Consider the following 26,908-nt stretch of genomic DNA (forward strand, 5'->3'; position numbering starts at 1 on the left):
TTGTCCTGGGGTCCCCCTCATTTGGTCACCACCCACTGGGGTCCATCACCCCCAGAGTCCCCACATGCCATCCCATCCCTGCAGCATCCAAGAGCCAGTGGTACCCCCGCCCCCCATCCCCAGGCAAAGCCTGGAACCCCTCCAGATATCCCCAGGCCTGGTGGCATCTGGAGGCACTCTGGGGACATTTGGGTCGAGGTCACGCCTCAGCTGGCACCCCCTGGGCTCGTCCCCGGGGGTCTGGCAGGTGGGGCGGGGCTGAGCCCTATGGCATCACCCTCCCAGCTTTCTCCTTGGTGGGGAAACTGAGGCATGACTCCAGGGTCAGCGGGAGCACCGCCGGGGGGTGCGGGCATGCGGGCATGACAGAGAGGGACAGCAGCTGCTGTCCCCAGCTTCACGCCATCCAAGTGAGCCCCCGACCCTGGGCAAGCCCCCCCCCCGCCCCCCCCCAACCCAGCCGTGCCTCAGTTTCCCTTCCTGCTGGCGTGGCGGGATGCTCAGGCCGCTTGCAAAGCATCTTGGGGGGCTGGGTCCACGCCTGTCCCCCTGCTCCGGGCCGTGCTCGCAGGATTTGGGGTGGGGTCACCCTGGAAGCACTGGCTGCCCCCCCCCCCCCCCGCTTCCCCCCCCCCCCCCCCCCACGGAGCCCACCCCCCCGCTTACCTTCCGTTGGGACTGGCTTTCTTAAACACCCTGCAAAAGAGCAAAGGGGGGGGGGGGTGTCAGTGGCTGCAGCAGGCAGGGCGCCCCGCAGCCTCTTGTCCCCGGGGGTCTCGTTCTTGGGGGGGGGGGGGGGGGGGGGGCAGAGCCGGTATGGGTCTGCCCCAAGCAGGATGGGGTGCCCAGGGGCTGCGCAGCTCTGCTGCTGGCGGGGGGGGCACACAAGGAGCAATGCATGGTGCTGTGCAAGGTGCAATGCAAGGTGTCACGGAAGGAGCAACGCATGGTGCTGTGCAAGGTGCAATGCATGGTGCTGTGCAAGGTGCGATGCAAGGTGCAATGCAAGGTGTCATGCAAGGTGCAACACATGGTGCAATGCAAGGTGTCATGCAAGGTAAAATGCATGGTGCTGTGCAAGGTGTCATGCAAGGTGCAATGCATGGTGCTGTGCAAGGTGTCATGCAAGGTGCAATGCATGGTGCTGTGTACGCTGCAATGCAAGCTGCAATGCAAGGTGTCATGCAAAGTGCAATGCATGGTGCTGCACAATGCATGGTGCGATGCAAGGTGTCACGGCAAGGTGCAATGCATGGTGCTGTGCAAGGTGCCGTGCAAGGCGCATTGCCAGGTGCAGAGCAAGGTTCTATGCAAAGGCCCTGCCACTGCAAGATGCAGTGCAAGGTGCTTTGCAAGGTGCTGCACAAAGGGCCACTCGTACAAGATGCTGTGCAAGGTGCCATGCAAAGGCCCTGCCGTGCAAGGTGCAGTGCAAGGTGCTGTGCAAGGTGCTGCACAAAGGCCCTGCCACTGCAAGGTGCCACGCCAAAGGCACTGCCACTGCAAAATGCAGTGCAAGCTGCCATGCAACGGCCCTGCCGTGCAAGGCGCTCTGCAAGGTGCTGCACAAAGGGCCAGTCGCACAAGGCGCAGTGCAAGGTGCCACGCCAAAGGCCCTGCCACTGCAAGATGCAGTGCGAGGTGCTGCAGAAAGGCCCTGCTGTGCAAGGGGCCATGCAACGGCCCTGCTGTGCAAGGTGCTCTGCAAGGTGCCATGCAAGATGCTATGCAAAGGCCCTGCCATGCAAGGTGCTCTGCAAGGGGCCATGCAAAGGCCCTACTATGCAAGGTGCCGTCCATGCAAGGTGCTGCAGAAAGGCCCTGCCGTGCAAGGTTGCTCTGCAAGGTGCCATGCAAAGGCCCTACTATGCAAGGTGCCATCCATGCAAGGTGCTGCAGAAAGGCCCTGCCGTGCAAGGTGCTCTGCAAGGTGCCATGCAACAGCCCTGCCCTGCAAGCTGCAGCACAAGGTGCTGCACAAAGGCCCTGCTGTGCAGCTGCAGTGCAAGGTGCCATGCAACAGCCCTGCCGTGCAAAGTGCTCTGCAAGGTGCCATGCAACAACCTTGCCGTGCAAAGTGCTCTGCAAGGTGCCATGCAACAGCCCTGCCATGCAAAGTGCTCTGCAAGGTGCCATGCAACAGCCCTGCAGTGCAAAGTGCTCTGCAAGGTGCCATGCAACAAACCTTGCTGTGCAAAGTGCTCTGCAAGGTGCCATGCAACAGCCCTGCCGGGCAAGCCGCCGTGCAAAGGCTTTCTGCAAACCAGGGACCAGCACGGCGGAGGGGCAGCCCCCAGCCGGCAGCACAGCCCCCCCTCTGCGTGCCAAGCCCACCCCAGGAGAGCGGCGTGGGGAAGGGTCCCTGGGGGGAAGGAGCGCCCAGCGGTTGGGTGCCAGGATCCAGCCAACCCTCGGCATCCTGGCGAAGGAGCAGGCGCAGCCGCCGCCAGAGCCCCGCTCGGGAAAACAGAGGCGTCACCGCGTGGGGACGGGGCCCAGATACCACCACGATGGGCAGCAGCCCGAAGCCCGCAGGCTGCAGAGCTGCCTCCCAGCACCTTCCCCTCTGTTTATGGTTTTAATTGCTTCCTAATCATCTGAAAGCCAATTAAAACCATGGTTTGAGTCGCACGCACAGATATTAAAAAGGGGGGGGGGGGGGTTGGGGTGAGGCTGCAGCGCTGCAGCTCCCCCGGGGACAGGGACGAGCCCCGCGGGTGCCCGGGGAGCTGGCAGGAGGGGGCGACCCCAAGGGATGACACCGACCCCAAGGGATGAACCCCCCCCACCCCGGCACAACTGCACCCACCGTGGCTGTGGGGGGTGACGGTCCCCACCGTCCCCTCTGGGACGCGGAGGGCAGGGATGGATCTCCAAGGCACCAGAAAGGCGAGGAGGGAGCAGGGGTGCTCCTGTCGCTGGGGCTTTCCATCCATCCTCCATCCCGGGGGAAGCCCCACAGCCCCTTTGTCACCCAAAAATCCTCTGCAAGACCCCACGGAGCCATGGCAGGGGAAGGACGTGGATCCAACATGCCACACGGCATTGCAAGCGCCGGGAAAAGCCGGAGCATCCCTGAGCCGCCTGCTGCAGGCTGGGAAAAGGCAGGGGCCGGCCGGGCTCCCTCACCCAGCGCTGCCAGGTTTCAGAAGCCGTGCAGAGCCTGCCCTGGCACGGAGCCACCCGTAATGGGTTCTCCTCGGATAATCCCTCCTCGCCTTTAAATTCCATTAAAACCATCCGGCCAGATTAGCGACGGCGGTCAGGCCGGGAAAAATAATTCCCAGGGCGGCTGCTCGGCCCCACCGAAATACCAGCGGCTCCTCCGGGCGCTGCTGGGACGGACCCTTGTCCCCAAGGGCAAGGACCAAAACGGGGTGACGCCGGCGATGGGGTCGGACGTGTCCCGGGAGACGCGTGGGCCCGGCCAAGGGCGGGTGGCTCGGTTGCCTGCGCCAAGCACGGCCTCGAGGGGAGCATCCCCGGACGGGCTCCGTGTGCTGGGGTGTCCCTTGTCCCCGTGCCCATGTGCCAGGGCCATCGTCACCCACGGGCCAGGGTGACCCTCGCTGCCATGCCTGCCTGCCAGGGGGACCCCCCACCTCTGAGCCTGGCTGCTTGGGGTGACCCTCACCCCCGTGCCAAGGCGACCCTCACCACTGCCCATGTGCCAGGGGGACCCTCACCTCTGAGCCTGGCTGCTTGGGGTGACCCTCACCCCCGTGCCCATGTGCCAGGGGGACCCTCAAATCCAAGCCTGCGTGCCAGGGTGACTCTCACCCCCGTGCAAGGCAACCCTGACCCCTGCACCCACATGCCAGGGGGACCCTCACCCCCGTGCCCACGTACCAGGGTGACCCTCAAATCCAAGCCTGTGTGCCAGGGTGACCCTCACCCCTGTGCCAAGGTGACCCTCACCAATGCACCTGCCAGGATGACCCCCACCTCTGAGCCTGGCTGCTTGGGGGGACCCTCACCCCTGTTGCCAAGGTGACCCTCACCCCTGTGCCCACATGCCAGGGGGACCCTCCCCTCCATGCCTGTGTGCCAAGGTGACCCTCAACCCTGAAACCACGTGCCTGGGGGACCCTCACCCCTGTGCCAAGGTGACCCTCACCACTGCGCCCATGTGCCATGGAGACCCTCACCCCCGTGCCCACGTGCCAAGGGGATTCTCCCCTCCATGCCTGTGCGCCAGGGTGACCCTCACCCCCGTGCCCACGTGTTGGCCCCTGCAGGAGGGACAGCAGCGCCAGGAGCACTCCCGGGTGTCAGCAAGCCCCAGCGCCAGCCTCACTGGCCCAGCACAGCCCAGCCCTGGGCTACTGGGGACATTCACCCCCCTGCTCCCATCACGCCACCGCACGTATCCCCTTGACCCCGGATGAGCCCCAGGAGATGACAGGGGCTGTTGATAAATCCTCTGCCAGGCACATAAACACTCGGGACAACCCACAGGCTGTCCCAAAGCCACCGGGAATGTCAGGAACATCCCACTGGCCCTCCCTGGGTGGCCTCTCCTTGGTGGTGGCGGGGGGTCCGGTTGAGTTTTCCCAGCCGGGCTGCTCAGCGCGAGGGTTTGCCGGCGCCGTGGTGCCCAGCGTGCAGGGCGAGGGTCGGATCCTGCGCTGGCGTGAGCAAAGCTGGCGTTAAGGGGAATGCTGCTGCCATTAAATAAATTGGGGGGGAAATAAAGGGCCTGGGCTCACCAGGGAAGGGTGGCAGCGAGGTTACTCAGCATTGCCCCTTCCCCGCAATTAATTACTTAATTAGTTTTTTAAGGCCAAGGGGCGAGCAGAGCAGCCAGTCTCAAGAGCTGGGGATGGAGGGGGCGATGCCATCCTCCTGCGAGCCCAGAGCAATTAACGTTGGGATTGTTCTGGGCAATTAACGAGGCATTACATAAAAGCTAAGTGGGGGGCATCCTCTGCCAATCTGTCACCCCACATTTCCCCCAGACACACTGGGGACCAGCACCCAGGGGAGACCCCGGAGAGGGCTCGCGCGGGGAGGTTTGCTGGATCCCGAGTCATGCCGGGAAGCCCTGGGAAACACAGCCAGAGGATGGCGGCTCAGCCGGTCCCGCTGCCAGGACACCCCCACCCCCCCCCCGGGGGGAATGCTGCAGCGGTGGGGAGCGGTGATGCCTCCTGCCCATCCCTCGTTAGGCCAAACGAAGCCGCTAATGAACCCGGGCGAAGGCGAGATCGATGGCGGGCGCCGCCGAAGTGCCGAGCAGGAAACAATTACTCACCGCTCCTCCCCGGCACCGCTGGCGCACACCCATGCTGGCCCCACGCCGGGGCTAGGAGCCCCACACAGACCCTCGCTGTGGGTGCAGGAGCACCCCCCCCCCCCGAGCCCAAGACCCGCACAGCTCCACGCTACGGGTGCAGAAGCTCTGCAAAACCCCGTTGCCACGGTGCAAAAGCCTGGGGTGGCCCCACGCTATGGGTGCAGGAGTCCCGTGTGCCCCACGTCACGGGTGCGGGAGCCTGAGGTGGCCCCGTGCTAGGGGTGCAGGAGCCCCCACAGAGCCTGAGACCTGCACAACCCCGCGCTATGGGTGCAGGGGCCCCGCTCAGCCCCACGCCACGGGCGCAGGAGATGTGCGTGGCCCCGTACTATGGGTGCACGGTCCCACCTTATGGGTGCAGAAGCCCCACAGAGCCCGAGACCCGCATGGGGCCCACGTTGTGGGTGCAGGAACCCCCTCCCCCCCTTCCAACAGCTCCATGTCACGGGTGTGCAAGAGCCCAGGCTGGCCCCCCACTGTGGGTGCAGGAATCCTGCACGGTCCCACCTTACGGGTGCAGGAGGCCCACGCAGCCCCACGCCACGGGGTGCAGGAGCCACGCACGGCCCTGTGCCACGGGTGTAGGAGTCTGGGTTGGCCCCACAGCGCGGGGGGGGGGGGGGGGGGGGGGGGGGGGGGCAGGAGCCTGGGGTGACCCTCATGCTATGGGTGCAGCCGTCCTGCTTGACCCCATGCTACGGGTGCAGGAGCCTACCCCCCACCCCAAAAGACCTCCATGGATGCACCTCCTGACAGCCACCTCTCTCCAAAAAGCACCCGTGGGAGCAGGGGAAGGGGACACACGGGGACACCGGGGGACACCGTGGCCTCTCGCACTTCAGCAGCCGCTCGACGCCGGATTCGGAGCAGGGGGGAGAAGGAGGAAGCAGGAGCCTTCCCTCCCCCTCCAGCCCTTCCTGGTGTCGAAACACCGGAGACACGAGGCAGGAAGCCACCGCCACCGCTGCCCATGGGTGATTTCCAACCCTGGGGGCCCCCCCCCACCATGGGCTGGCAGCCCCGGTGCTCCCCAAGCCCCCACCCCCACCCCCAGCACGCTGCCGGCAAGGCCCGATCCTGCTCTCCTGCCCTCTCCCTGCCATTGATCCGGCACCTTAATGAGCTCGTTAGGCAGGTGTCTGGGGCGAACGATCCCTTTATTTGGTGGCTGATAATTGAGCGGGGTCTGTTCGATCTCTGTTGGGAAGACCGACGAGGATTTGATTTCCCTGGGCATCCGAGCGGGGTCTGACGGCAAACGCCATCGATTGCCTCCGAACCGGGGGGGGGGGGGGGGGCGCAGAGGAGCCAGGGTTTTCACTGGCTCTCACGCTAATGAGGCCGGCGGGCAGATCTAATTAGCCAGAGCCACGTTAGAAGGGACCTCCGGGGATAACGAAGCCGCCAGCAACCACATCACACACTCCGGCATAACCTCGCGGCGGCGGCAGCCGGTGGCTCGACGCCAGCCATGTCGGGATGAGCCCGGAGCACCGTGCCAGCCCATCCCGAAGCAAGAGCATCCCACGGGCCGCACGCTGCATCCCTCATCCCCGCTGCATCCCTCATCCCTGCTGCATCCCCTGCCAGGCTTGCCGGCAGCATCCCACCCCTCCCCAGGCGGCTCGGAGCTTCGCCGGCTTCCTTGGCAAGGAAACGCCTTGGCTGTGGGGATGTGGGATGTGCCTGGATCCTGTTGTTATTACCAGAGTTTGTTCTCCAAACAACATCCAGGAAGCAGGAGTCTCCCCTCCTGGGCCACCTTCCAGGGCTCCTTCTCTTCCCAACGAAGATCCCTGTCCCGCTCCCAAACCCTACGGCATCATCCAGGGGGATGCACGGGAGGTGGGACTGCAAAGCACCTCCGGGGACCAGTCGGCCCCGGCGTATTTTGATGCTGCAGAGGGGCAGAATGCGACCGTGGGGGCAGGGGAAGGGTGCTGAGGGGTGGCTGGTGCCAAGCGAGGTGGGCTCTGCCATGCCAGGACCACCACGGTGCTTCCCCAGCTCCGGCTTTGTCTCCGCCAACCGCCGGGAAGCCGCCACGGTTCAAACCACAGGCCACTGGCCGAGCATCCCGCTGGCCCGTGATGGCCAGTGGGTGCCCAGGGAGCTGCGTGGTGGGTGGGAAGAGCTGGGGGGGTTGGGGGGCGCTGTGTGTTTTTGGAGAAGCTGCAAACAATTAGGCGACGTGTTCGGTGGCGGCCGGGGCTGGCCCAGTCCCCGGCGGTGGCAGCAGCCACAAACTCGCCTGTTTACGCCGCCGAGTCGCTTCCTCCGGCTCTTCCCACCGCGGCGCTTTGAAGGGGGCTCGGCAGGAGGCTGGGAACGGAGTCCCCCAGCACCCCACCAAAAACCCAGGGGGGACACGGCTCCTGCATCCCCCACTCAGGGGTTCGCCTGCGGCCTGGGTGCGATCCTCACCCCACACCGGGAGCAGAGTGACCCCAAAACTTGCAGCACCGAGGGCGGTCGGTGGCAGATGTGAAGCGGTGAACCCCTCCCCCAAGAAAAGCGGGGTGCTGGAGGAACCGGCAGAAATCACGCTTTTGGGGTACCTCATGGTCAATCACCTCCCACAGCCGAACCCCTCGACCCCTCTCTGGCAGCTTTGGGATGAATCGGAGTGGATTTGGGGTTGGAGGTCTGAACCAGAGCCGAAAGGGAGATGGGGAAGGGGGGGGGGGGGGGGTTGTCAGCCCAATTCCCCTGCCCGGCTCCCTCCGTACGCGCTGCGTGGGCAGGGAGAAGATCGGCTTCTGCCTCTCCTGCCTGCACGCCTGCCTGCACGCCTGCCCGCGGTCGCTGCCGCTCCCCCAGGCACCTGAAAATCTTCCCAGGGATCGCACCCAGCAGCGGGGCAAGCCAGGGGGGTGCAAAAGTGGGGCTCCCCTCCAGCCCCCCGCCCCTGGGGAGCTGCTCGTCCTCTCCAGGGGGGTGCAACATGCTCGTTGTCAAGAATTAGGGATGCTGAGCCGGGGGGATACAGATGCTGTCGGCCACGGCCAGGGTGGCAACACCCAGGCAGCCCATCCGGCAGCGGCAGCCCACCCCAAATGCTGGGGGGGGGGGGGGGGAATGCGTGTGTCAACAGGAGCCCCCCCAAATCCCATCGTGCCACCCCGAAACACTGCAGCGTTTCTGGAAGGTTCTGCCAAAGCAGGGCTGGACCCCTTCGTCCTTCCTTCCTGCCGTGGGGCGCGGCGGAGGCATCGGCTGCACCCAAATCCTGACGCCCAGGTGCCATGGAGGGGGGGGGGACACTGAGGGGAGGGCAGTGCCACCCTCCCCCCCCCCCACCTGCCTGCTGGTGTTGGGGGGGTGAGGGGGAGCACCCCGAAGCACCTGGCCCTAAAGAATTAACGATGGGGAGGCCCAGGGGACAGCAAGCTGTCAGGAAGGGACCGGAGTGATGGATGGCAAGGGGCGGGGGGCAGCGGGGGGTCCCCAAAGGACGGCCGCCATGGTGGGGGCTCCCATGGGACCGAGGCGTCGCATGCCATCATGGCCCCCGCGCCTCGGGGCCCGGCACATGCCCCCTAACACCCGCCGAATGCCACAGTGGGGGGGACACCCACCCCCCAACCCCCCCCCAGGGCCTGGCTCCTGGGGGTCACTCCAGGCTTACACACCCCCGCCCCCCAAAGCACGAGTAGGGACAAGCCGGGGTGACACCCCACCCCACCCCCCCCCCAACCCCATCCAGGTTCGGAATCAGATGCAGCAACACCTCCGAGCCCCCCACCCCGGACCCACGGCGGGGTTGGGGGGCGGGCAGGGGTGTGGGACCTGCTCCCCAAGCCGCCGGGTCCCCATGTCCCCCTGGACACCCCCCCCCCCCCGCCCCCGGCCCTCTGCTGGGATGCACCCCACCACCGCGGGGGGGGCTGGGGGGGGGTAACCCCCGGGGAGGGGGGCGCGGAGGGCTCGGTGCCGGCAGGCAGCGAGCAGGCAGCGCTGACACGGGCAAGCGGAGGCGTTCCGGGATCCGTCGTGTCGTGTGTGTGTCGCCCCCCACCCCACCCCCCCCCCCGCCGCCCCGCCATGTCCGGGGTGCCCCCCCCGCCCCGACCCCCGGGTCCCACTCACCGGGTGCCTTTGTCTCCCATGGCCCCGCCGATCCTCCGGGCAGCTCCACCGGGAAGCGTCGAGCGGGCTTGGAAAATTACTGGCTGGATGGTGGAGAGGCGGCGGCGGGGCGGGCGCTGGACTCGGTACGGCCCGGTACGGCCCGGTACGGCCCGGTACGGTAGGGCCCGGAAGGGTTCGGGTGGGTTCGGAAAGGTTCGGGCGGGTTCGGCTCCGGTTCGGGCGCTGCCGAGCGCAGCCCCGCGGCGCGGCCCCAGGGCGGGGGGCGGCGGCACGCGCGGGGCCACACGCGCGCGGGGCGGGCGGGCGGGCGGGCGGGCGGGCGGGAGGGGGAGGCGCGGCCCCCCCCCCCGTGCACGCGCACGCACACGCACACGCACACGCACACGCACACGCTCACACCCCCGCAGCACCCCCGGGCACACTCACACACACCCACCACCCCCCCCCCCCCCCGCCGCCCCACACCACCCCAGGCTCCTCTCTCCCCCCTGATTGGCTGCCTCCCCCTCCCCCCGCCCCGCTTTCGCCCGCCTCCTGCAACAGCGCGGCCAATCAGAGCCGCCGTGGGAACGGGGACCCGGTGGATTCCCACCGGGCGCCCCCCCAAAACCAGCCCCCAACCCCCGGGGCGGGGCGGGGCGGGGCCTGCGCGGGGCGGGGCCCCCCGGTGGGGCGGGGCGCTTCCCGCCGGTGGCTTCGCCGGCGCCGAGGCCCGCGGGAAACGGGCGGGGCGGGGCCGGGCGGGCAGCGGGGGCGGGGCCCTGCCTGCGGCAGCGCGGGGGGGGGGCGGCCCCACCCCCAACCCGCCCGGGCAGCGGGGGGAGGGGAGGAGGGGGTGCTGCCTGCAGCGCGGGGGGGCGGGGCGGGGCAGCGCCGTGCAGCGCGGTGCAGTGCGGTGTGCGGCTGGGCGGGGCGGGGCGGGGTGGTGCGGCGCCGTGCAGCGCCGTGCAGCGCCGTGCAGTGTGCTGCTACGCACTGCGGCATGCTGGGGGGTGCTGCGGTGCAGCGCAGTGCAGTGCGGCACTATGCGCTGCAGTGTGTTGTGGTGCAGTGCGGTGCAGTGCGGTGCAGTGCGGTGCAGCGCGGCACTATGCGCTGCAGCGTGTTGTGGTGCAGTGCGGTGCAGTGCGGTGCAGTGCGGTGCAGCGCGGCACTATGCGCTGCAGTGTGTTGTGGTGCGGTGCAGCGCCGTGCAGTGCGGTGCGGTGCAGTGCAGGGAGCTGCAGTGTGCCACTGCGCACTGCGGTGTGTTGTAGTGCAGTGCCGTGCAGCGCCATGCAGCGCGGTGCAGTGTGCTGCTATGCAGTGTGGTGCAGTGCGGTGCACTGTGCTGCAGTGCAGGGCAGTGCAGGGCAGTGCCGTGTGCCACTATGCATTGCAGGGTGTTGTGGTGCAGTGCGGTGCAGGGAGCTGCAGTGTGCCACTATGCACTGCAGTGTGTTGTGGTGCATTGCGGTGCTGTGCCGTGCAGTGCCGTGCAGCGCAGTGCAGTCTGCTGCTACGCACTGCAGTGTGCTGGGGTGCGCTGCAGTGTGGTGCAGGGCGGTGCAATGTGGGGCGGTGCGGGGCGGTGCAGGGCGGTGCAGTGTGCCACTATGCGCTGCAGAGTGTTGTGGTGCAGTGCAGTGCTGTGCAGAGCCATGGAGCGCGTCACAGTGAAGTGCAGTGCGGTTTGGTATGGTGCGGTGCAGCTGCAGTGCGGGGCAGTGTGAGGTGGTTTGGTATGGTATGGCGCGGTGCAGTGCCGTGCAGTGCGATGCAACGCGGTGCAGCATGGTGCAGTGTGCCACTGTGCACTGCAGTGTGTTCTGGTGCAGTGCGGTGCGGTGCAGTGCAGTGCAGTGCAGTGTAGCACAGTGAAGTCCAGTGCGGTGCAGTGCGGTTTGGTATGGTGCTGCACTGTGTGGTGCGGTGCAGTGCGCAACTATGCACTGCAATGCAGTGCTGTGCAGTGCCATGCAGTGCAGTGCAGCATGGTGCAGTGTTCTGCTACGCACTGCGGCAAGATGTGGTGCAGTGTGGGGCAATGTGGGGCGGTGCAGGGCAGTGCAGGGCGGTGCAGTGTGCCACTATGCACTGCAGTGTGTTGTGGTGCTGTGCAGTGCCGTGCAGTGCGGCACAGTGCAGTGCGGTTTGGTATGGTGCTGTGTGATGCGGTGCAGTGCGTGGCTATGCACTGCAGTGTGGTGCGGCACGGTGCAGTGCCGTGCAGTGCCGTGCCACGCAGTGCAGCATGGCGCAACGCGGTGCAGTGTGCCACTATGCACTGCAGCGTGTTGTGGTGCGGTGCGGTGCAGCGCACTGTGGTGTGTTTTGGTATGGTGCAGTGCAGTGTGGCACAGTGAAGTGCAGTGTGGTGCTGTGCAGTGCCGTGCGGTTTGGTAAGGTGCTGTGCAGTGCGATCTGGTGCAGTGTGGTTTGGTGTGGTGCGGTGCGGTGCAGTGCAGTGCCATGCTGCATGGTGCAGTGTGCTGCTACGCACTGCAGCGCGTTGTGGTGCACGGCAGTGTGGTGCTGTGCAGTGCGGTGCAGTGTGCCACTACGCATTCCAGTGTGTTGTGGTGCAGTGCGGTGCTGTGCAGCGTGGCGCAGTGCGGCGCAGCGCAGCGCGGTTTGGTATGGTGCTGTGCAGTGCAATCTGGTGCTGTGTGGTGCCGTGCAGTGCCGTGCAGTGTGCCGCTGTGCACTGCACTGCGGTGTGATGCGGTGCGGTGCTGTGCAGCTGCAGTGCTGTGCAGTGCGGGGTGGTTTGCAGTGCTGTGTGGCGTGGTGCAGTGCGGTGCAGTGTGCTGCTATGCACAGCGGTGCGGTGCAGTGCGGTGTGGTTCGGTGTGGTGCAGTGTAGCGCGCTACAGTGTGGAGCAGCGCAGTGTGGCGCAGTGAAGTGCTGTGCAGTGCAGTGCTGTGCAGCTGTGGTGCTGTGGAGTTGCAGTGCGGTTCGGTATGGTGCAGTGGGGTGCAGTGCACTGTGGTGCAGTGAAGTGTTGCGCAGCGCGGTGCCGGGTGGTGCAGCGTGCTGCTGTGCACCGCAGTGGGGAGCAGTGCAGTGTGGCGTGGTGCAGCGTGGTGCAGTGCAGCGCTGCGCTCTGCATTTCCACTGCTCTGGGCGGTGCTGCGTGGACGGGTGCAGTGCTGTGCAGTGCAGCGTGGTGCTGTGCAGTGCACGGCCCGTTGCTGGAACTGGCCCTGATTCACCTGACTCAGCACAGCACCTCGCTGCCAGCCTGCACCCATGGGTGCACAGCACCTCGCTGCAAGGCCGCGCCGGTGGGTGAACAGCACCCTGCTGCAGGATTGCCCCCGTGGGTGCACAGCACCTCGCTGCAAGGCTGCCTCGAGGGATGCAAAGCCCCCGGGTGCAGGGTTAGACCGAGGGACGCACTGCGCTTCGCTGCAGGGTTGCACTGGCGATGCCCAGCACCCTGCTGCAGGATTGTCCCCGTGGGTGCACAGCGCCTCGCTGCAAGCCTATGGCTGCAGCACCCCCTTCCTGCAGCAAGGAGGAGGCCGGGAGGTGCCGAGCAGCCCCCCGAAACCCACCCCAGATCGGGGAGGGGGCTGGCCCGAAGGTGGGGGATGTGCCGGATCCTTCCTTGGGGGTCACTCAGGTGGGATGCCCAGGGGACACCTGCACCCCGCCCAGGGGACACCCGCACCCTATGGGGACGATGCTGCATGGGACACAGCCACTCCCCTCCCCCAGCAGGGGGACAAGGTGGGGACAGTCAGACGGGCAGCCGGGGACGGAAGGACAGACAGAAAGCGATGGCCGCGATGCATGGGGGACAGCCCAGAGGCCGGGGTGAGGGGCAAGATGGGTGGCTGTGGCACCCCCCGTGCACCCAGGAAGGCAAAGGGACATTGCCGAGGGCACGGAGCCGCGGGTGTCAGAGACAGGAGGGGGCAGCTCCTGGCTGGGGACCCCAAATGCTGCTGGTGTCCCCTGGCAAACCCCAGGTCGGATCCTGAACCCCTGCGGCCCAGTGCACTGGGGGAAAGGGACCCATGGGTGACTTGGGGTGCCTGTGGGATCCCGGGGGGGGACACGACACACTGGGAATCGTGTACTGATGAGGTCCTCTTGCCCCCCCATTTGGGCTGGATATGGAGGGGTCCCAACTGGGGCCAGATCCTGACCCAGCATCAGCGGGGCTGGAGCATCCTGGGGTGGGGCACAGTATCCTGAGGGATTGGTGCATCCCAGGGGGCCTGGATCATCCCAAGGGATCATCCTGGGAGGTCCAGAGCATCCTGGGAGGTCCAGAGCATCCCAGGAGTCCAGAACATCCTGGGATATTGGAGGGACTGGGGCATCCCAGGGGTCTGGAGCATGTCGGGGGGGGGGGGGGGGGCACCTTGCAAGGGAACCCCTGCCTGACCCGCCAAACTGTGCTGTCCCCACAGCGGCACTGCCCGCAGCCTCGCCTGCTGCATACACCCTGCACCCCCAAACACGAGGGGGTGCTGTCCCTCCCTGGTGCTCCTGCGCATCCTGGGGGACACCCCTGTTGCTCTAGAGCATCCTCCTGGGACCCCCGACATGAGGCACCCACCGACCCGCCGCGGGGAGATCGACGTATGAAATTTATTTAGGAAAAACAAAACCCACCAAAAAAAAATAGTAAAGAAGGAGAAGAAGAAGAAGGGCAAAAAGGAGAAGGAGCAGAAGAGCAGGAGAAGAAGGGTAAAAAGAAGGGTAAGAAGGAGAAGAAGGAGGAGAAGAAGAAGAAGGGTAAGAAGAAGCAGGTAAAAAAGAGGATAAGGAGAAGCAGAAGGTGAAGAAGGAGGAGGAGGAAAAGAAGGCTAAGAAGGAGGAGAAAGAGAAGAAGCAGAAGAAGGAGGTAAGAAGGAGGATAAGAAGGAGAAGCAGAAGAAGAAGGAGGGTAAGAAGGAGGAGAAGAAGGTAAGAAGGAGGATAAGAAGATGGAGAAGGAGGAGAAGGAGGAGGAGAAGGAGAAGGAGAAGGAAGAGAAGGAGAAAGAAGAGAAGGAGGAGAAGGAGAAGGAGAAGGAGAAGGAGAAGGAGAAGGAGAAGGAGAAGGAGAAGGAGAAGGAGAAGGAGAAGGAGAAGGAGAAGGAGAAGGAGAAGGAGAAGGAGAAGGAGAAGGAGAAGGAGAAGGAGAAGAAGGAGAAGGAGAAGAAGGAGAAGGAGAGAGTGGTCTCCTCCTTGAGCTCTGTTGGAGCCCAGAACAACCAGCGCCGCGAGAGGGTTGGACAGAAAAGCCGGAGGAGGTTTTGCACACCCACGTGTGCCCCTGCACGCTCGTGGGTGAGCCGGGCTGGGTGCTGGCTGTGCTCCCCAGTATCCATAGGGGTATGTACAGGGGCGGGAGCCGGACAAGCATCGACCACCTACACACATCAGCGGCGGGGGCTGGAAAAGTGGGGTACAGCTGGGAAACGGGCATCCCTGCACGCCCCGCCATGGCGTGGTACCCAGGAGGTGGCACCCCAATGCAGGACACCCCCGCCCTTGCCAGCTTTGGATGACGCGACCCCCCCCCCCTGCATCAACGGGCACCCCCGGATTGGCACCGGGCTGGGAGCGGTTGTGCCTACTGGCATGTTGGTGGCCCGGCGTTGCCGGCGTCACGCCAGGGATGGAGCCGCCTTCTTCCTCTTGCAGTTTGGGGGTTTGCTGCCTTCGGGGACCGTCCCTGTCCACCCCGTGTCCTTGCACAGCGGCGTGGGGAGGGGGGAGAAGGGCTTGAGAGTGGGGGGGTCTTGTAGGCGAAGCCATGGGCCAGCAGCCAGACGTGGTCACCGGGCGGGTCCTACCGGGGTTTGGGCAAAGCATCTCGCTAAAGGCATCTCCGAGTAGGTAAGGCAAAAGGAATTCAGTTCGCTTCGTCCCCCGGGGAGCAGCTCGGCTTTGGGGGGGTCTCCCCTCGCTCCCGCAGACCCACGTGCTCCAGGTACCCCGAGAGAAGGGGCGAGGCGGTGCTTGCAGACGAGACGACGAGAGGAGCGGCCGCTTCCATCGCCTTCCCCGGCCGGGATGGTGACCCCGCACCGTGAGCTGGATGATGGAGCCGGGGGGGGGGGGGCTCAGCATCCACCCACATCCCCACCCCATCCCACCCCACCCCTTCGGCTCGACCCTGGCAAAGCGAGCTGCTCGCCGTGACTTGCCGTGCGCCGGTTCCCCTGCTCATGGGTGTTTCGGGTGGCTTTAGTTGGGGGGGGGTGACAAAGACCCGGGTGACGCACAGCTGGAGGGACCCTGAAGTTGAGCAGAGCCCCTGTGGCTGGCCGGGGCCACACACGTTGGGTTGTGGGAAGAATGGGGAGGCTGGCAGGGTCCATGCATGGTGATCTGTAGGACCAGAGAGACCACAGGAGGCCATCCCTGACCATGCATGGTGATCTGTAGGACCAGAAGGACCATGGGAAGATGGTGGGGTCCATGCATGGTGATCAGTAGGACCAGAGAGACCACAGGAAGCCATCACTGACCATGCATGGTGATCTGTAGGACCAGAGAGACCACAGGAAGCCACCACTGACCATGCATGGTGATCAGTAGGACCAGAGAGACCACAGGAGGCCACCCCTGACCATGCATGGTGATCAGTAGGACCAGAGAGACCACAGGAGGCCATCCCTGACCATGCATGGTGATCAGTAGGACCAGAAGGACCACGGGAAGATGGTGGGGTCCATGCATAATGGTCAGTAGGACAGGAGGGACCACAGGAGGCCATCGGGATCCATGCATGGTGGTCTGTGGGACCACAGGAGGATGGCAGCGTCCATGCATGGCAGTCAGCGGGGCAGGAGGGATGGTGGGAGACCAGCAAGGTCCATGCATGGCCAGAGTGACCACAGGAGGCCAGCAGGATCTACGCACAGTGCAAAGTAGGACCGGAGGGAACCACAGGAGGCTATCCCTGTCCATGCATGGCAGTCAGTGAGACCAGAGGGACCGCAGGGTGACAGCAAGGTCCATGCATGGCAGTTGGTGGGACCAGAAGGACCGCGAGAGACCGTCAGGGTCCATGCATGGTGGCCTGCAGGATCAGAGGGGCCGTGGGGCACTGGCAGGGTCCATGCACGGCAGTCAACAGGACTCAAGGGACCCCAGGAGGCCATCACCGTCCATGCATGGTGGTCTGCAGGGCCAGAGGGACCAGGGGATGCCAGCAGGGTCCATGCACGGTGGCCAGTACGGCAGGAGTTGCGAAGCCACTGGGAGCTGGGGATGCTCGTGGACATGCCGGCCACCAGCGCAGCCGCTTGCAGAGGGGACGCTCTGGGTGGGCACCACGGTGCCGAGCCAGAGAAACCCCCACGTGGTGGGGACCCAGCGGGGACACGGTGGGGTGCGGACCACCCCCCCCCCCCCTCCCCCCACTCCTGTGGTGTCCCTATGGGCGCGCAGCCCCCCCCCCACTGTGCGTGCCAACCGGGAGCAGGAGCCTCCCCCAGCCTTGGCACGCGTGTAGCCCTTGCAGGGGACGTGGCTGCGTGGGACTGAGGTGGCCGAGGGCCACGAGGGGGTCCCGGGTGGGGGGCTTTTAGCTCAGGAGCTGCTGGGAAGAGGCAGCAGCTGGTTCTGCAGCGGGGGGGGGGGGGGGGGGGGGCGCCAGTCTGGCAGGACCTGGCAGCGGGTGCAGGCAGAGCATCCCCATGGCCATGGCCATCCCTCTCCAGGTGCCTCTTCCCCTCCTCCAGCCTCCTTCCGTGGGCCTGATCCTGACTCCTCTGGCCTCAGCCCTCCCCCAGCCTCATGCCCCCCCCCCCCCCTCCGTGGTCCACAAGGTGCTCCCCCACCCCCATGCCCTGCAGCCCACCCCACCGCCCCTCACCATCCTGCCAGCACCATCCCACTGCCCTCCCCCCCCCCCCACCCCCGCAGACCCCCAGCCCCGTTTCAGAGGGATGACCCCTCCAGGGGGTGCTTCCACCGAGGACGTTGTCCCCATTGTCACCCCGTGGGGACAGGACCTGTAGCCTTAAGGCAGTTTAAAGCACATCCATCCCCGCCCCCCGCCAGCCCCACAGTGTCCCCTTGGTGTCCCTTGGAGGCAGAGTCCCAGCAAAGAGGGGTCCAGGGACCACCGGGTGGAGGGGACACCTGAATACTCGCCCCGGAGGGAGGGGACAGTCACCCACCGGTGGGGAAGGACCGGCGGTGGGTGTCGGCAGCACACAGACCTCGCCGTGGTGGTCCAGAGTCACTGATGTGTCCCCCTCCCACCCCCCAAACCTCCTCCCCAGGGGCTGGGGCGGGGGGGGGGGACACGAGGGTTGGGGATGCTACTGGTCCAGCCGCGGTTCCCCCCGCCCCGGTGCCTCCCCTTCATTCGGTCCCCGCCTCGAGCTGCCCCCCCTCGGGCTCCAGGCAGCCGTTGAGCTGGGGGTCGGGGGCTTGGGGGTCGTATTCCTCATCCAGAAAGTCCAGGGAGTTGTTACTGGGCAGGCCCCGGATGGTGAATTTGTGGGACACCTTCGTCCACTGCTCCCGGTTGCTGGCCACCCTCTCGTAGAGCTCCGCCGCCTTGGGGAAGAGGTCCTGCAGCAACCTATTTTTTTTGGGGGGGGGGGAGGGGGGGCACCCCATCAGCACGGGCTTGCACCCCCTCGGTTGGGTGCAACCCCGCTCCTCCCGTCCCCGCTGCTTGGAACAGCCCCCGCTAAGATCTGCAAGACCCCGTGCCCAGCGCCCCCATCCCACCCTGGCATGGCGAAGCGGGGGGTGATGGCAGAGGGGCCCCCCCACCCCCGGTGCCATCCTTGGGGGCTCACTTGTAGATGGGCATGGCGATGTGCTCCATGAAGCTGATCTGCAGCTCGGGGATGTAGGCTTTCTCCCGGTCCATCATCTCCAGCGGGCGGTTGCCCATGGCCTTCTCCTGCAGCGGTGGCAAGGGAGGCGGGGTGTGGGGTCAATGCTGGTCGTCCCCCCCCCATTCCTGCCCAAGACCTCCTTGCCCACTCCCCCCCACCTCATCCGAGCTCCTTTGGGGCTTGCCAAGAGCGTTGGCCAAGCCCAACCCTGCCCCAAGTCCTGGTGTCACCTACCAGGTCACCCTGGGAGAAGAACTCCTTGTAGATCAGCTCCTGCAAGGGACAGGCTGTCAGCACGAGGTGGGGGGCATGCCTGGGGTGACCCCCTGACCCCCAGACCCCTCTCCACAGCTCTGCGTTGGGCAGGGACATGCTTCCGCCATGGAGGAGCTGCTGCGTGGTCCAGGGGTCCCTGCATGGAGGGACCCCCTCCATGGGGCACGACGCCACTGAGAGGGGTAGGGCTGGTTCCCCGGTGCCTGGGGGATGTGTGGGTGCCCGGGAGGGGTGGTTGGGTGGTATTCAGGGGGTCAGCCCCACGGTGCGGTACTCACCGCGATCTTCCTCGTGGTCTTCCAGCCCTTGGTCTGGTCGGAGAGGTCGCAGGAGGTCATGAGCAGGCAGAGGAGCAGGCTGCGGTGCTGCTTGTTCTTGGGGTCGTAGCCCACTGCCGGGCAGGGAGCAGGGGCAGGGGTTGGGGTGGGGGGGCTCAGGAAGGAGCCCCACAGCCCCCATCACACCCCCCCCCCCCCCGACGTGAGGACTTTGGGGACTGCTAGGACCTGCCGTTGCCACCTCGCAGCCTTGGTGGGATGAGTTCCCACCACACCCCCAAGCACAAGCACAAGAGCTTCACCTTCTGCCATCTTCTGGAGGTCCTTGAAGATGCGCAGGTGGTGGGCCAGGTCGGTGGCCAAGATGATGTCCCTCATGAGGTCCAGCATGCGCTGGTAGTCCTGCAGGACCAGGCAAGGTGGCCGGTGTGATCAGCTCCATGCCCCACCACTGCCCAGCCCCTGCATCCCAAGGGCCGGATCCAGGGATGGGGAGTTGGGGGGTCCGGAGGGGATGAAGGGGCTCAGCCCGGGCAGAGGGGGGTGACATGGGAGAGGAGCCAAGGTTGGTGGGGGGGGGGGCCTCACCTTACGGGAGAAGTGGTCGAAGATGTTGCAGCCTTGGCTGTTGAGGATGGCGATGGCTTGGGCAAAGTGGTGCCTCTGCGGGAGAAGCCGGGGCCGTGGGAGCAGGCAGGGAGTGGGCAGGGTGCGGGCAGGGGTGCTGCCGCACGGCTGGAGAGCCGGGCGGGGGGCGGGGGGAGATGTTTTGGGGAGGACCTTACCTCCATGACGGAGCCCTCTGAGCTGTACAGCGCGGCCAGGACCGATTTCTGCAAAGCAGAGCGGCCCGAGTCACGGAGCTATGGGGGTGAAGACCCCTCCCCCCCCCCACCACCCCAAGCTCTGTCCCCATCCCCCCCACACCCCGTGCACATCCCAGCGCCGGGCTCGGCTCACCGAGGCCACCTGGAAGGAGTTATTGGTGCCTCTGTGGTCCAGGTCGTGGCACATGCAGGAGATGAAGAGGGCAAAGATCTCGATGTCTCTGGGGAGGGGAAGGAGGGAAACTGAGGCAGAAGGGAGGGCAGGGAGCACCCCGGCCGGGCCGGGGGACGGGGACAGGGATGGCTCCTGGCCTTACTCCAGGTAGTTGACGAGCTCCAGGTTCTTGTAGAGCAGGTAGCAGAAGTGGGAGACGGAGAAGGCGTGCATCCAGTTGTGGTAGGGGGGGTCACGGTAGCCCTTCTTCACCATCAGGCAGAACCTGGTGGAGGGGACGGTGGGGACAGGGCCATGAGGACGGACCGGGGTTGGGTGTCTTCACTCCCTGGAGACCCCCCCCGCTTGCCCAGCATGGGGACAGAGACCGGGATGGGGACCCACCTGGTGAGCGTCTGACGGTCCATCTTGTAGTTGTTGATGAAGTTCATGTCCTGCAGCATGCTCAGGATGGCCTGCGGAGGGGACAGGGTGGGTGGCAGGGGTGGTGACAACAACCAGCAGGGTCCCCTTCCCGCCCCATGTGGGTGGCAGGTAGGGTGATGCTTGGGGAGGGGGGGTGCGGCTGCATCCCCCTCCATCCCAGCACCCCAGACTTAAGGTACGTGACCTGACTGAGGGCAGGCGGGGGATGGTGGCAGTTGGGGACAATCCCCGCGGTCCTCACCATGGAGGTGTCGTCCTCGGGCAGCGAGCGGGGCGTGTAGGTGAAGCTGGCGAAGTTGGGGTCGATGGTGGACACAGGTTGGATGCCCTCGCTCAGCAGCTTGGTGTACTCATCATCCGACACCTGCAGGAGACAGCGCCGGTGGCCCCACGCTGTGACCGGGTCCACGGGGTGTCCCCAAGCTGTCCCCTGGGCCATGTCAGCCCCAGCGAGAGCAGAGAGCCCCACGGGGGGTATCACCGCCACCCCCACCCTCCCCAGGCCACCGCCTCGGGGTGGAGTTGTAGGGGCACCACGCTGGCAACGGGGGGTCCCAGCTTGCGTCCCCGTCCCTGTCCCCATGCCACCTCACCTTCATGTGGTACATCATCATCTCGTTGGCCAGGTGGCTGCGGTACTGCGCCTCGTTCACCTTCTTGTACAGCAGCGACTGCGGGGGTGGCAGGGGGGTAGGGGAGAGCTGGGGGTGGGCAGACCCCCCCCCTCCCCCAAACAACCCACCCTGGCCCCCCAACACATCCCTGCTCCCTCCGTGTTGCCCTCTCCATCCCCATCCCACCACCGCTTGTCCCCAAGGAATGGGGACCCCGTACACACACCCCACCCCGTCAGTCTGCGCTGGGGCCAGCTCTAGGGCAGAGCTGGGGGGGGGGGTGTTCCCCTCGCCCTTTTCCCCAGGTTGGGGGACCCCTCCCCGGGCACGTACGTGGGCGATGCTGATGCCACAGTAGATGGAGAAGGCGGTGGCCAGGTCCTCGTCGAACTTGCTGAACCAGGGGCCGTTGATCTTGTTGACCAGCTCCGCCACCCCGATGACCTCTGGGGGCAAAGAGAGGGGGGGGACACACGACAGGGGACAGCATTAGGCCCATCTGCTGGGGGACCAGGATGGCGCCCTCACGCTGGGGACACCGCTGTGCCCCCACGCTGGGGACAGGATGGTGCCCACGTGTTGGGGGACGATGTTGTGCCCGTGTGCTGGGGGACGGCGCCTTGCCCATGTTTTGGGGGGGGGGGGGGTGTGGTGACAGTGCTGTGCGCCCCCCCCACCACCACCCTGCTCGCCTCACCCTGGCTCTCGTTCTTGATGGGGAAGCAGAGGATGTTCCTGGTGCGGAAGCCGGTGCTGTCGTCCACCCCCCGGTAGAAGAGCGGGTGGGAGTAGGCGTCCTTGATGTTGAGGATCTTGCCCGTGGTGGCCACGTGGCCAGCGATGCCTTGGTCCGCCGGGATACGGATCTCGTAGCTCTACGGGCAGGGAGAGGGGGTTCACCAGCACGGCTTGGGGGGGTGAGGGTGGGAAAGACCCCAGGACCCCCCCGCAAACCCCGTCCTCTTGTCCCCACGCTCACCTCGTCATCCACCACGCCGCCGTCAAACACCTTGGCCACCAGCTCGTGGCTGAGCCGGTCCAGCAGGAACACGGAGCATCTGCAAGAGACGCCGCCCACCGCTCGCACCCACTGGGGGGTGCGTGTCCCCCTCACCCACCCACCCACCAGTGGGTGTCGTGGTCGCCCCCCCCCCCCCCCCCCCCCCAGGGCCCACTCACATCTCGGCGTTGCTGAGGTTTCGGGCCTCGGTGATGATCTCCTGGAGCAGGACGGAGACGTCGTCTGTGGGGTGTGTGGGGAGGGGGGGAAAGGGTCAGGGAGCCCCCAGCCAGGCAGCCGCTGCCCACCTCACCTCCCCACTCATGCAATGAAAGGGGGGGGGTCTCAGCTCAGTCAGCACCGCGGGTGGGCTCTGCCTGCACCCCCCACCACAGGGGCACGGGGGTTGGGGGGGGAGAGCAGAGGGACGGGGTCTGCATCGTGCGTGGGCCTGCAGGGGGGTGCGTGCACACTGAAGGGCAACGCTGCCTGTGCAAGCGGGCAGCAGCGCATGCGCTGCGGCAGGGTGCTCGTGTGCAGCGCAAGCTGCAGCAGTGCAGGGGCGGGGGCGCACAGCAGCGCACGTGTTCCTGCAGCAGCGTGTGTGTCTGCGGCGGGGCACGTGGGGGTGCGCAGCAGGGCGGGTTTGCCTGCAGCAGCGCATGTGTGCCTGCAGCAGTGTGTGTGTGTGCAGCGGCACGTGTGTGCAGCGGCACGTGTTTGCAACAGCGCGTGCGCGCATGCAGCAGTACGTACATGTGAGCGGCGGCGTGCAGGCACTAGTGCATGTGTGTGCAGCAGCATGTGTGTCCGCAGCAGTGCATGCATGTCTGCAGCAGTGTGGGTTTGCCTGCAGCAGTGTGTGCAGCAGTGCATATGTGCATGCAACAGCGCGCGTGTGCGTGCAGCAGTGTGTGTGTGCAACGGTGCATGTGTGTCTGCGGCAGAGTGTGTGTGCAGCAGCACGTGTGTGCATGCAGCAGTACATACACATCTGCAGCAGCGTGCAGGCACTAGTGCATGTGTGTGCAGCAGCGTATGTGTCCGCAGCAGTGCATGCATGTCCAGAGCAGTGTGGGTTTGCCTGCAGCAGTGCATACATGCACGCAACAGTGCATGTGTGCCTGCAGCAGTGTGTGCATGCAGCAGCGCATGTGCTCATGCAGCAGCATACGTGCTCATGCAGCAGCATACGTGCTCATGCAGCAGCATACAGGCACTAGTGCATGTGTGTGCAGCAGGTATGAATCTGCAGCAGTGCATGCGTGTCCAGAGCAGTGTGGGTTTGCCTGCAGCAGTGTGTGCAGCAGTACATACGTGCGTGCAACAGCGCACATGTGCCCGCAGCAGTGTGTGTGCATGCAGCAGTGTGTGTCTGCAGCGGCAGTGTGTGTGCAACAGTGCATGTGTGTGCCTGCAGCAGCGCGTGTGTGCAGCAGCACGCACGCACTGGTGCATGTGTGTGTGCAACATCACGTGCATGCAGCAGCGCGTGCGCGCGCACGTTTCAACGTGCAGCCGTGCAGCCTCGGCGCCCGCCCATGGCTGCCCTCCTCCCACCATCCCCCCGCACGGCCAGGGCTGCCAGCGCAGGGGACAAGGACCCCCCAGCGCCCCCAGGCTGGGGACAGAGGACCCCGGGGCCATGCATGCAGGGGGGGGATGGGTGTCCACCCCCTCAGCCCCCGCGCATGGCTGCTCCCTGCAGCACACACCTACCCAGATGCGTGAAGAGGTTCTTCGCCACCTGCAGCAGGGCCTGGCGGGGACAGAGGGGACACCGTCAGCCCCCGCCGTGACACGGGACACGCGCACACACACGCGTGTGCCCGGCGTGCCGCGGGCGCTCACCTGGCACTCGCACTTGAGCTTCTGCTCCTTCTGGAAGGCCAAGGTGCTGGTGAGCACCGTGGAGGTGTAGCAGAAGCAGTGCTGGATCTTGTGCTCGTCCGCCTCCGTGTAGCTGCGGATGGCCCGGAGGAGGGTGAGACGGGGCGGGGGCCTCGTGGTCCCAGTCCCCCATTCTGGTCCCAGTCCCCCATTCTGGTCCCAGTTCCCCATTCTGGTCCCAGTCCCCCATTCTGGTCCCAGTCTCCCATTCTCTTTGCCCTAAACCACCATACCTCCCCCCCATGCAGGTGTCAATTAACGGACTTTGTGGCATTAACATAAGTGATAAGATTGTCTATAGTCATCCCCACCCGCACCTATACCCCACTGATGTGATGTAAAAATTCGAGTATAAATATCACCCCAATTTCGGCCCAAAAATCGGGACAGGATCAACTCGGAACCATACCGACGACCGGACGGATTGACGAGTTCGCTCCTTCTCCATCCCCCCCGACTCGGGACGCCGTGTGGGTGAGATTATTTACCTCAGCTAACGCTGAGAGATAGACTTTTCCTCCCCGGGTGTATTTCCCATTTTCTCCTCAGGTGCATTTCTGTGCTTCCCTGAGTGTATCCTTGGTTCCTGTTTGTCACGGCTTTACTGTCTCCTGTCCCACTCTATCCCTGTTACACAGGCTTGTCTATTTGCCAGGCGGCCGGGGCTACAGCGGGCAAGTTGTTATTGTTGTTGGGGTGTACGTGTGCGTATGGTGTGTGCTGTTGTTGTTATATTAGTGATAAACCTGTAGCTATACCTGTAGCTTTTCATTTATCACCGGCAATCCAAAAGAACCTGTAAATGTGGCTGTAAATAAACGATTACTATTTGTCTCCCAGTTTGTGTCTGTCGCGTATTCGGTGCCAGCCGCACCAGACTGGGTTGATTTCCCCATTTTCGCAACTGGGGGTGTGTGTGGGGGGGGGGGGAGATCCCGTGGGGATGGGACCCCTCAGTCCCCACCTGTCCCCACGCCACCCCTTTGTCCATGGCGGTGCCTTCTCCACGCCAAACCTGCTGCTCACCTCTCCCCGCTCAGCTTGTTGAAGGCGCAGGCCAAGGCCACCACCTGGGAGGTGGCCCGGCTGATGACGGGGACGCAGAGCATGGAGGTGACCTCAGAGCCCAACATGCTGCTCAGCTGCTTGTGCTCCTCCTGCGGGAAGGAGGCGAGGTGGGACACCCAGGGGGCACCCAGTATGGGGGGGGGGGGACGACGACGTGGGGATAGGACACCGTGTCCCCGGGGTGGGGAGCTGGAGGGGGGACAGTCCCCAGCCAAGGCGGGAGAGCTGGGAACGCACCTCGCTGATGTCCTTCAAGGTGATGGACTTCTTGTCCTCCACCACCTGCCCCAGGCGCCCGAAGGTGAGCTGTGGGTGGAGGGGACGGGTGAGCCCATGGCACCCACTGCCCACCCACTCCCCCCCCACCCACCCCTCCTCTGCCCCTCGCCACCCCGCTCACCGAAAAGCTGATCTCCTCCTCCAGGACGCGGTCCCCCACCACCTGGAAGAGATGGGGGTGGGGTGGGGGGGTGAGCAGCCACGGTGGCTGAGCCCCATGGAGCTGTGCTCGGGGGGGGGGGGGGGGTACAATGGGACCCACGGTGGGGGTGGGGGGTGGGCAGGGCAGGGGGGACCAGCCCGGTGGCACCCACCTGGCAGAAGAGCTGGTGGTTGTCCTCGGAGACAAGCAGGAGGCAGCAGCAGAGCGATTGGGTCTCCTGCTTCAGCTGAGGGGGGGGGGAGGGGAGCAGGGCGGGGGGGGGGGTCAGCACCCCAGCCTGCCCCAAGCTCCCCCCAGGGCAGGATCTGGCCCCGCTGCCTCCCTGTGCCCAGGGCACCCCCATGTGCCACACAGGGCCAGGTGCTCTCCTAGAACCTCTCCCCTGCGTCTGAGCAGGTTCACTCTGGAGGCTACTGATGGTGAGGGCAAGGCTGTTCACTCTGGACACTACTGAGGGTTGTGTACGGGATGCTAGAGAGCAGGAGGAGAACCTATAGATGCTCTTGCAGATTTTCTGTGTTTAGTGTGGCACTGTTAACTCTGGAGACTATGGATGGTTATGATGGCTGTTCACTCTGGACACTACTGAAGGTTGTGTGCAGGATGCTAGAGAGCAGGAGTGGAACCTATAGATGCTTTTGCAGAGTTTCTGTGGCTAGGGTGGCACTACTAACGCTGGAGACTATGGATAGTTATGACAAGGCTGTTCACTCTGGTCACTACTGATGGCTGGACAGCTGATACTTGAGACATTTATTTGGGAGAATTTTCTTTGTGGGTTTTTTTTTTTTTTTTAAGTAAAACAGAGCTCCCTGGTGTGTCCTGGGGCTGGGGGCAAGGGGGGTTGGGGGGGGAGGGAGGGCGTGTAACTACTCACATAATTGATGACCTTGAGCTGCAGCGAGGCGGCGTCCAGGTCATACAGCTCGCCTGCACAAGGGGCGAGAGCGCCGTGAGGGACTCAGCACCCTGACTTCCCCCTCCCGTGCACCCTCCCTTCCCCTCGGTGTCCCCCCGCCCCCCCCCAACACCCCCCACCCCTGGCCTCACCGCAGAGCTGCAGGATCTTGCAGTCCAGGTGGCTGTAGCCGCTGTCGGGCGCCTTCTCGGGCTTGGCCAGGGAGTTCTGGGAGGAACTGGTGGAGAGGCTCACCTGGGGCCAGGGCTGCAACTTCTGCAGGGCTTGCAGGCGCCGGTACGCCACCAGGGCCTGCAAAGCAAGGCGTAAGGGACAAGGGACATGGGGGGGGGGGGGGCTTGGGGAAGAGGGTGGCAGGTCCCCAGGCGCCGGGTGCCACGGCCGAACCAGGGGTCACTCACGTGTCTCTCCAGCGCCCGCAGGTTCTGCTCGTCCGAGTCGCTCAGCTGGCCGCAGTGGACCTGGTGGGGTGGGGTGGGGGGTCGTGGGGGTGAGGACCCCATGCCCGGGCCCTGTCCCCGTCCCGCAGAGCCCTGCCCGCGTCCCCACGCTCACCAGGATGACGCACACCACGGCCCCGCTGTCCTTGTCCACCAGCGGGAGGATGAGCACTGCGAGCCAAGAGAGAGGGGGTCAGTCCCGGGTGGGCACCGGGACGGGGGGCAGCCCTGGGCACGGAGTCCTCGGGGTGCATGTCCCCACCATGTCCCACGCGTCCCCCACCCACCCAGCCGGCCTCCCACCCACCTACTGGCTTTCCCACCCATCCCACATCCACCCACCCACCCACCCATCCACACCCATGCCCACCCATCG

General features: G+C 65.5%; 1 protein-coding gene across 1 annotated transcript in view; it reads right to left on the reverse strand.

Annotated features, from left to right (window-relative positions):
- Nucleotides 1–17,689: 17,689 nt before the first annotated feature.
- Nucleotides 17,690–26,908, reverse strand: part of PDE2A (phosphodiesterase 2A) — a 58,084-nt gene continuing 48,865 nt past the window's right edge. Inside the window, exons 6-31 of the mRNA XM_086481619.1 lie at nt 26,648–26,703; nt 26,494–26,553; nt 26,224–26,383; nt 26,051–26,103; nt 25,325–25,399; nt 25,132–25,173; nt 24,969–25,037; nt 24,690–24,820; nt 23,625–23,736; nt 23,493–23,532; nt 21,953–22,016; nt 21,753–21,831; nt 21,471–21,648; nt 21,107–21,219; nt 20,753–20,830; nt 20,401–20,523; nt 20,118–20,188; nt 19,876–19,998; nt 19,692–19,779; nt 19,517–19,564; nt 19,320–19,394; nt 19,034–19,133; nt 18,732–18,844; nt 18,412–18,450; nt 18,136–18,242; nt 17,690–17,912 (exon numbers count right to left, since the gene is read on the reverse strand). Of these exons, the coding sequence (XP_086337745.1) occupies nt 17,690–17,912; nt 18,136–18,242; nt 18,412–18,450; nt 18,732–18,844; nt 19,034–19,133; nt 19,320–19,394; nt 19,517–19,564; nt 19,692–19,779; nt 19,876–19,998; nt 20,118–20,188; nt 20,401–20,523; nt 20,753–20,830; nt 21,107–21,219; nt 21,471–21,648; nt 21,753–21,831; nt 21,953–22,016; nt 23,493–23,532; nt 23,625–23,736; nt 24,690–24,820; nt 24,969–25,037; nt 25,132–25,173; nt 25,325–25,399; nt 26,051–26,103; nt 26,224–26,383; nt 26,494–26,553; nt 26,648–26,703 (2,420 nt within the window). The remainder of the gene's footprint in view (nt 17,913–18,135; nt 18,243–18,411; nt 18,451–18,731; nt 18,845–19,033; nt 19,134–19,319; nt 19,395–19,516; nt 19,565–19,691; nt 19,780–19,875; nt 19,999–20,117; nt 20,189–20,400; nt 20,524–20,752; nt 20,831–21,106; nt 21,220–21,470; nt 21,649–21,752; nt 21,832–21,952; nt 22,017–23,492; nt 23,533–23,624; nt 23,737–24,689; nt 24,821–24,968; nt 25,038–25,131; nt 25,174–25,324; nt 25,400–26,050; nt 26,104–26,223; nt 26,384–26,493; nt 26,554–26,647; nt 26,704–26,908) is intronic.

The sequence above is a fragment of the Leptosomus discolor genome, chromosome 1, assembly GCF_034619465.1.
Source record: "Leptosomus discolor isolate bLepDis1 chromosome 1, bLepDis1.hap2, whole genome shotgun sequence".
Taxonomy (NCBI): domain Eukaryota; kingdom Metazoa; phylum Chordata; class Aves; order Leptosomiformes; family Leptosomidae; genus Leptosomus; species Leptosomus discolor.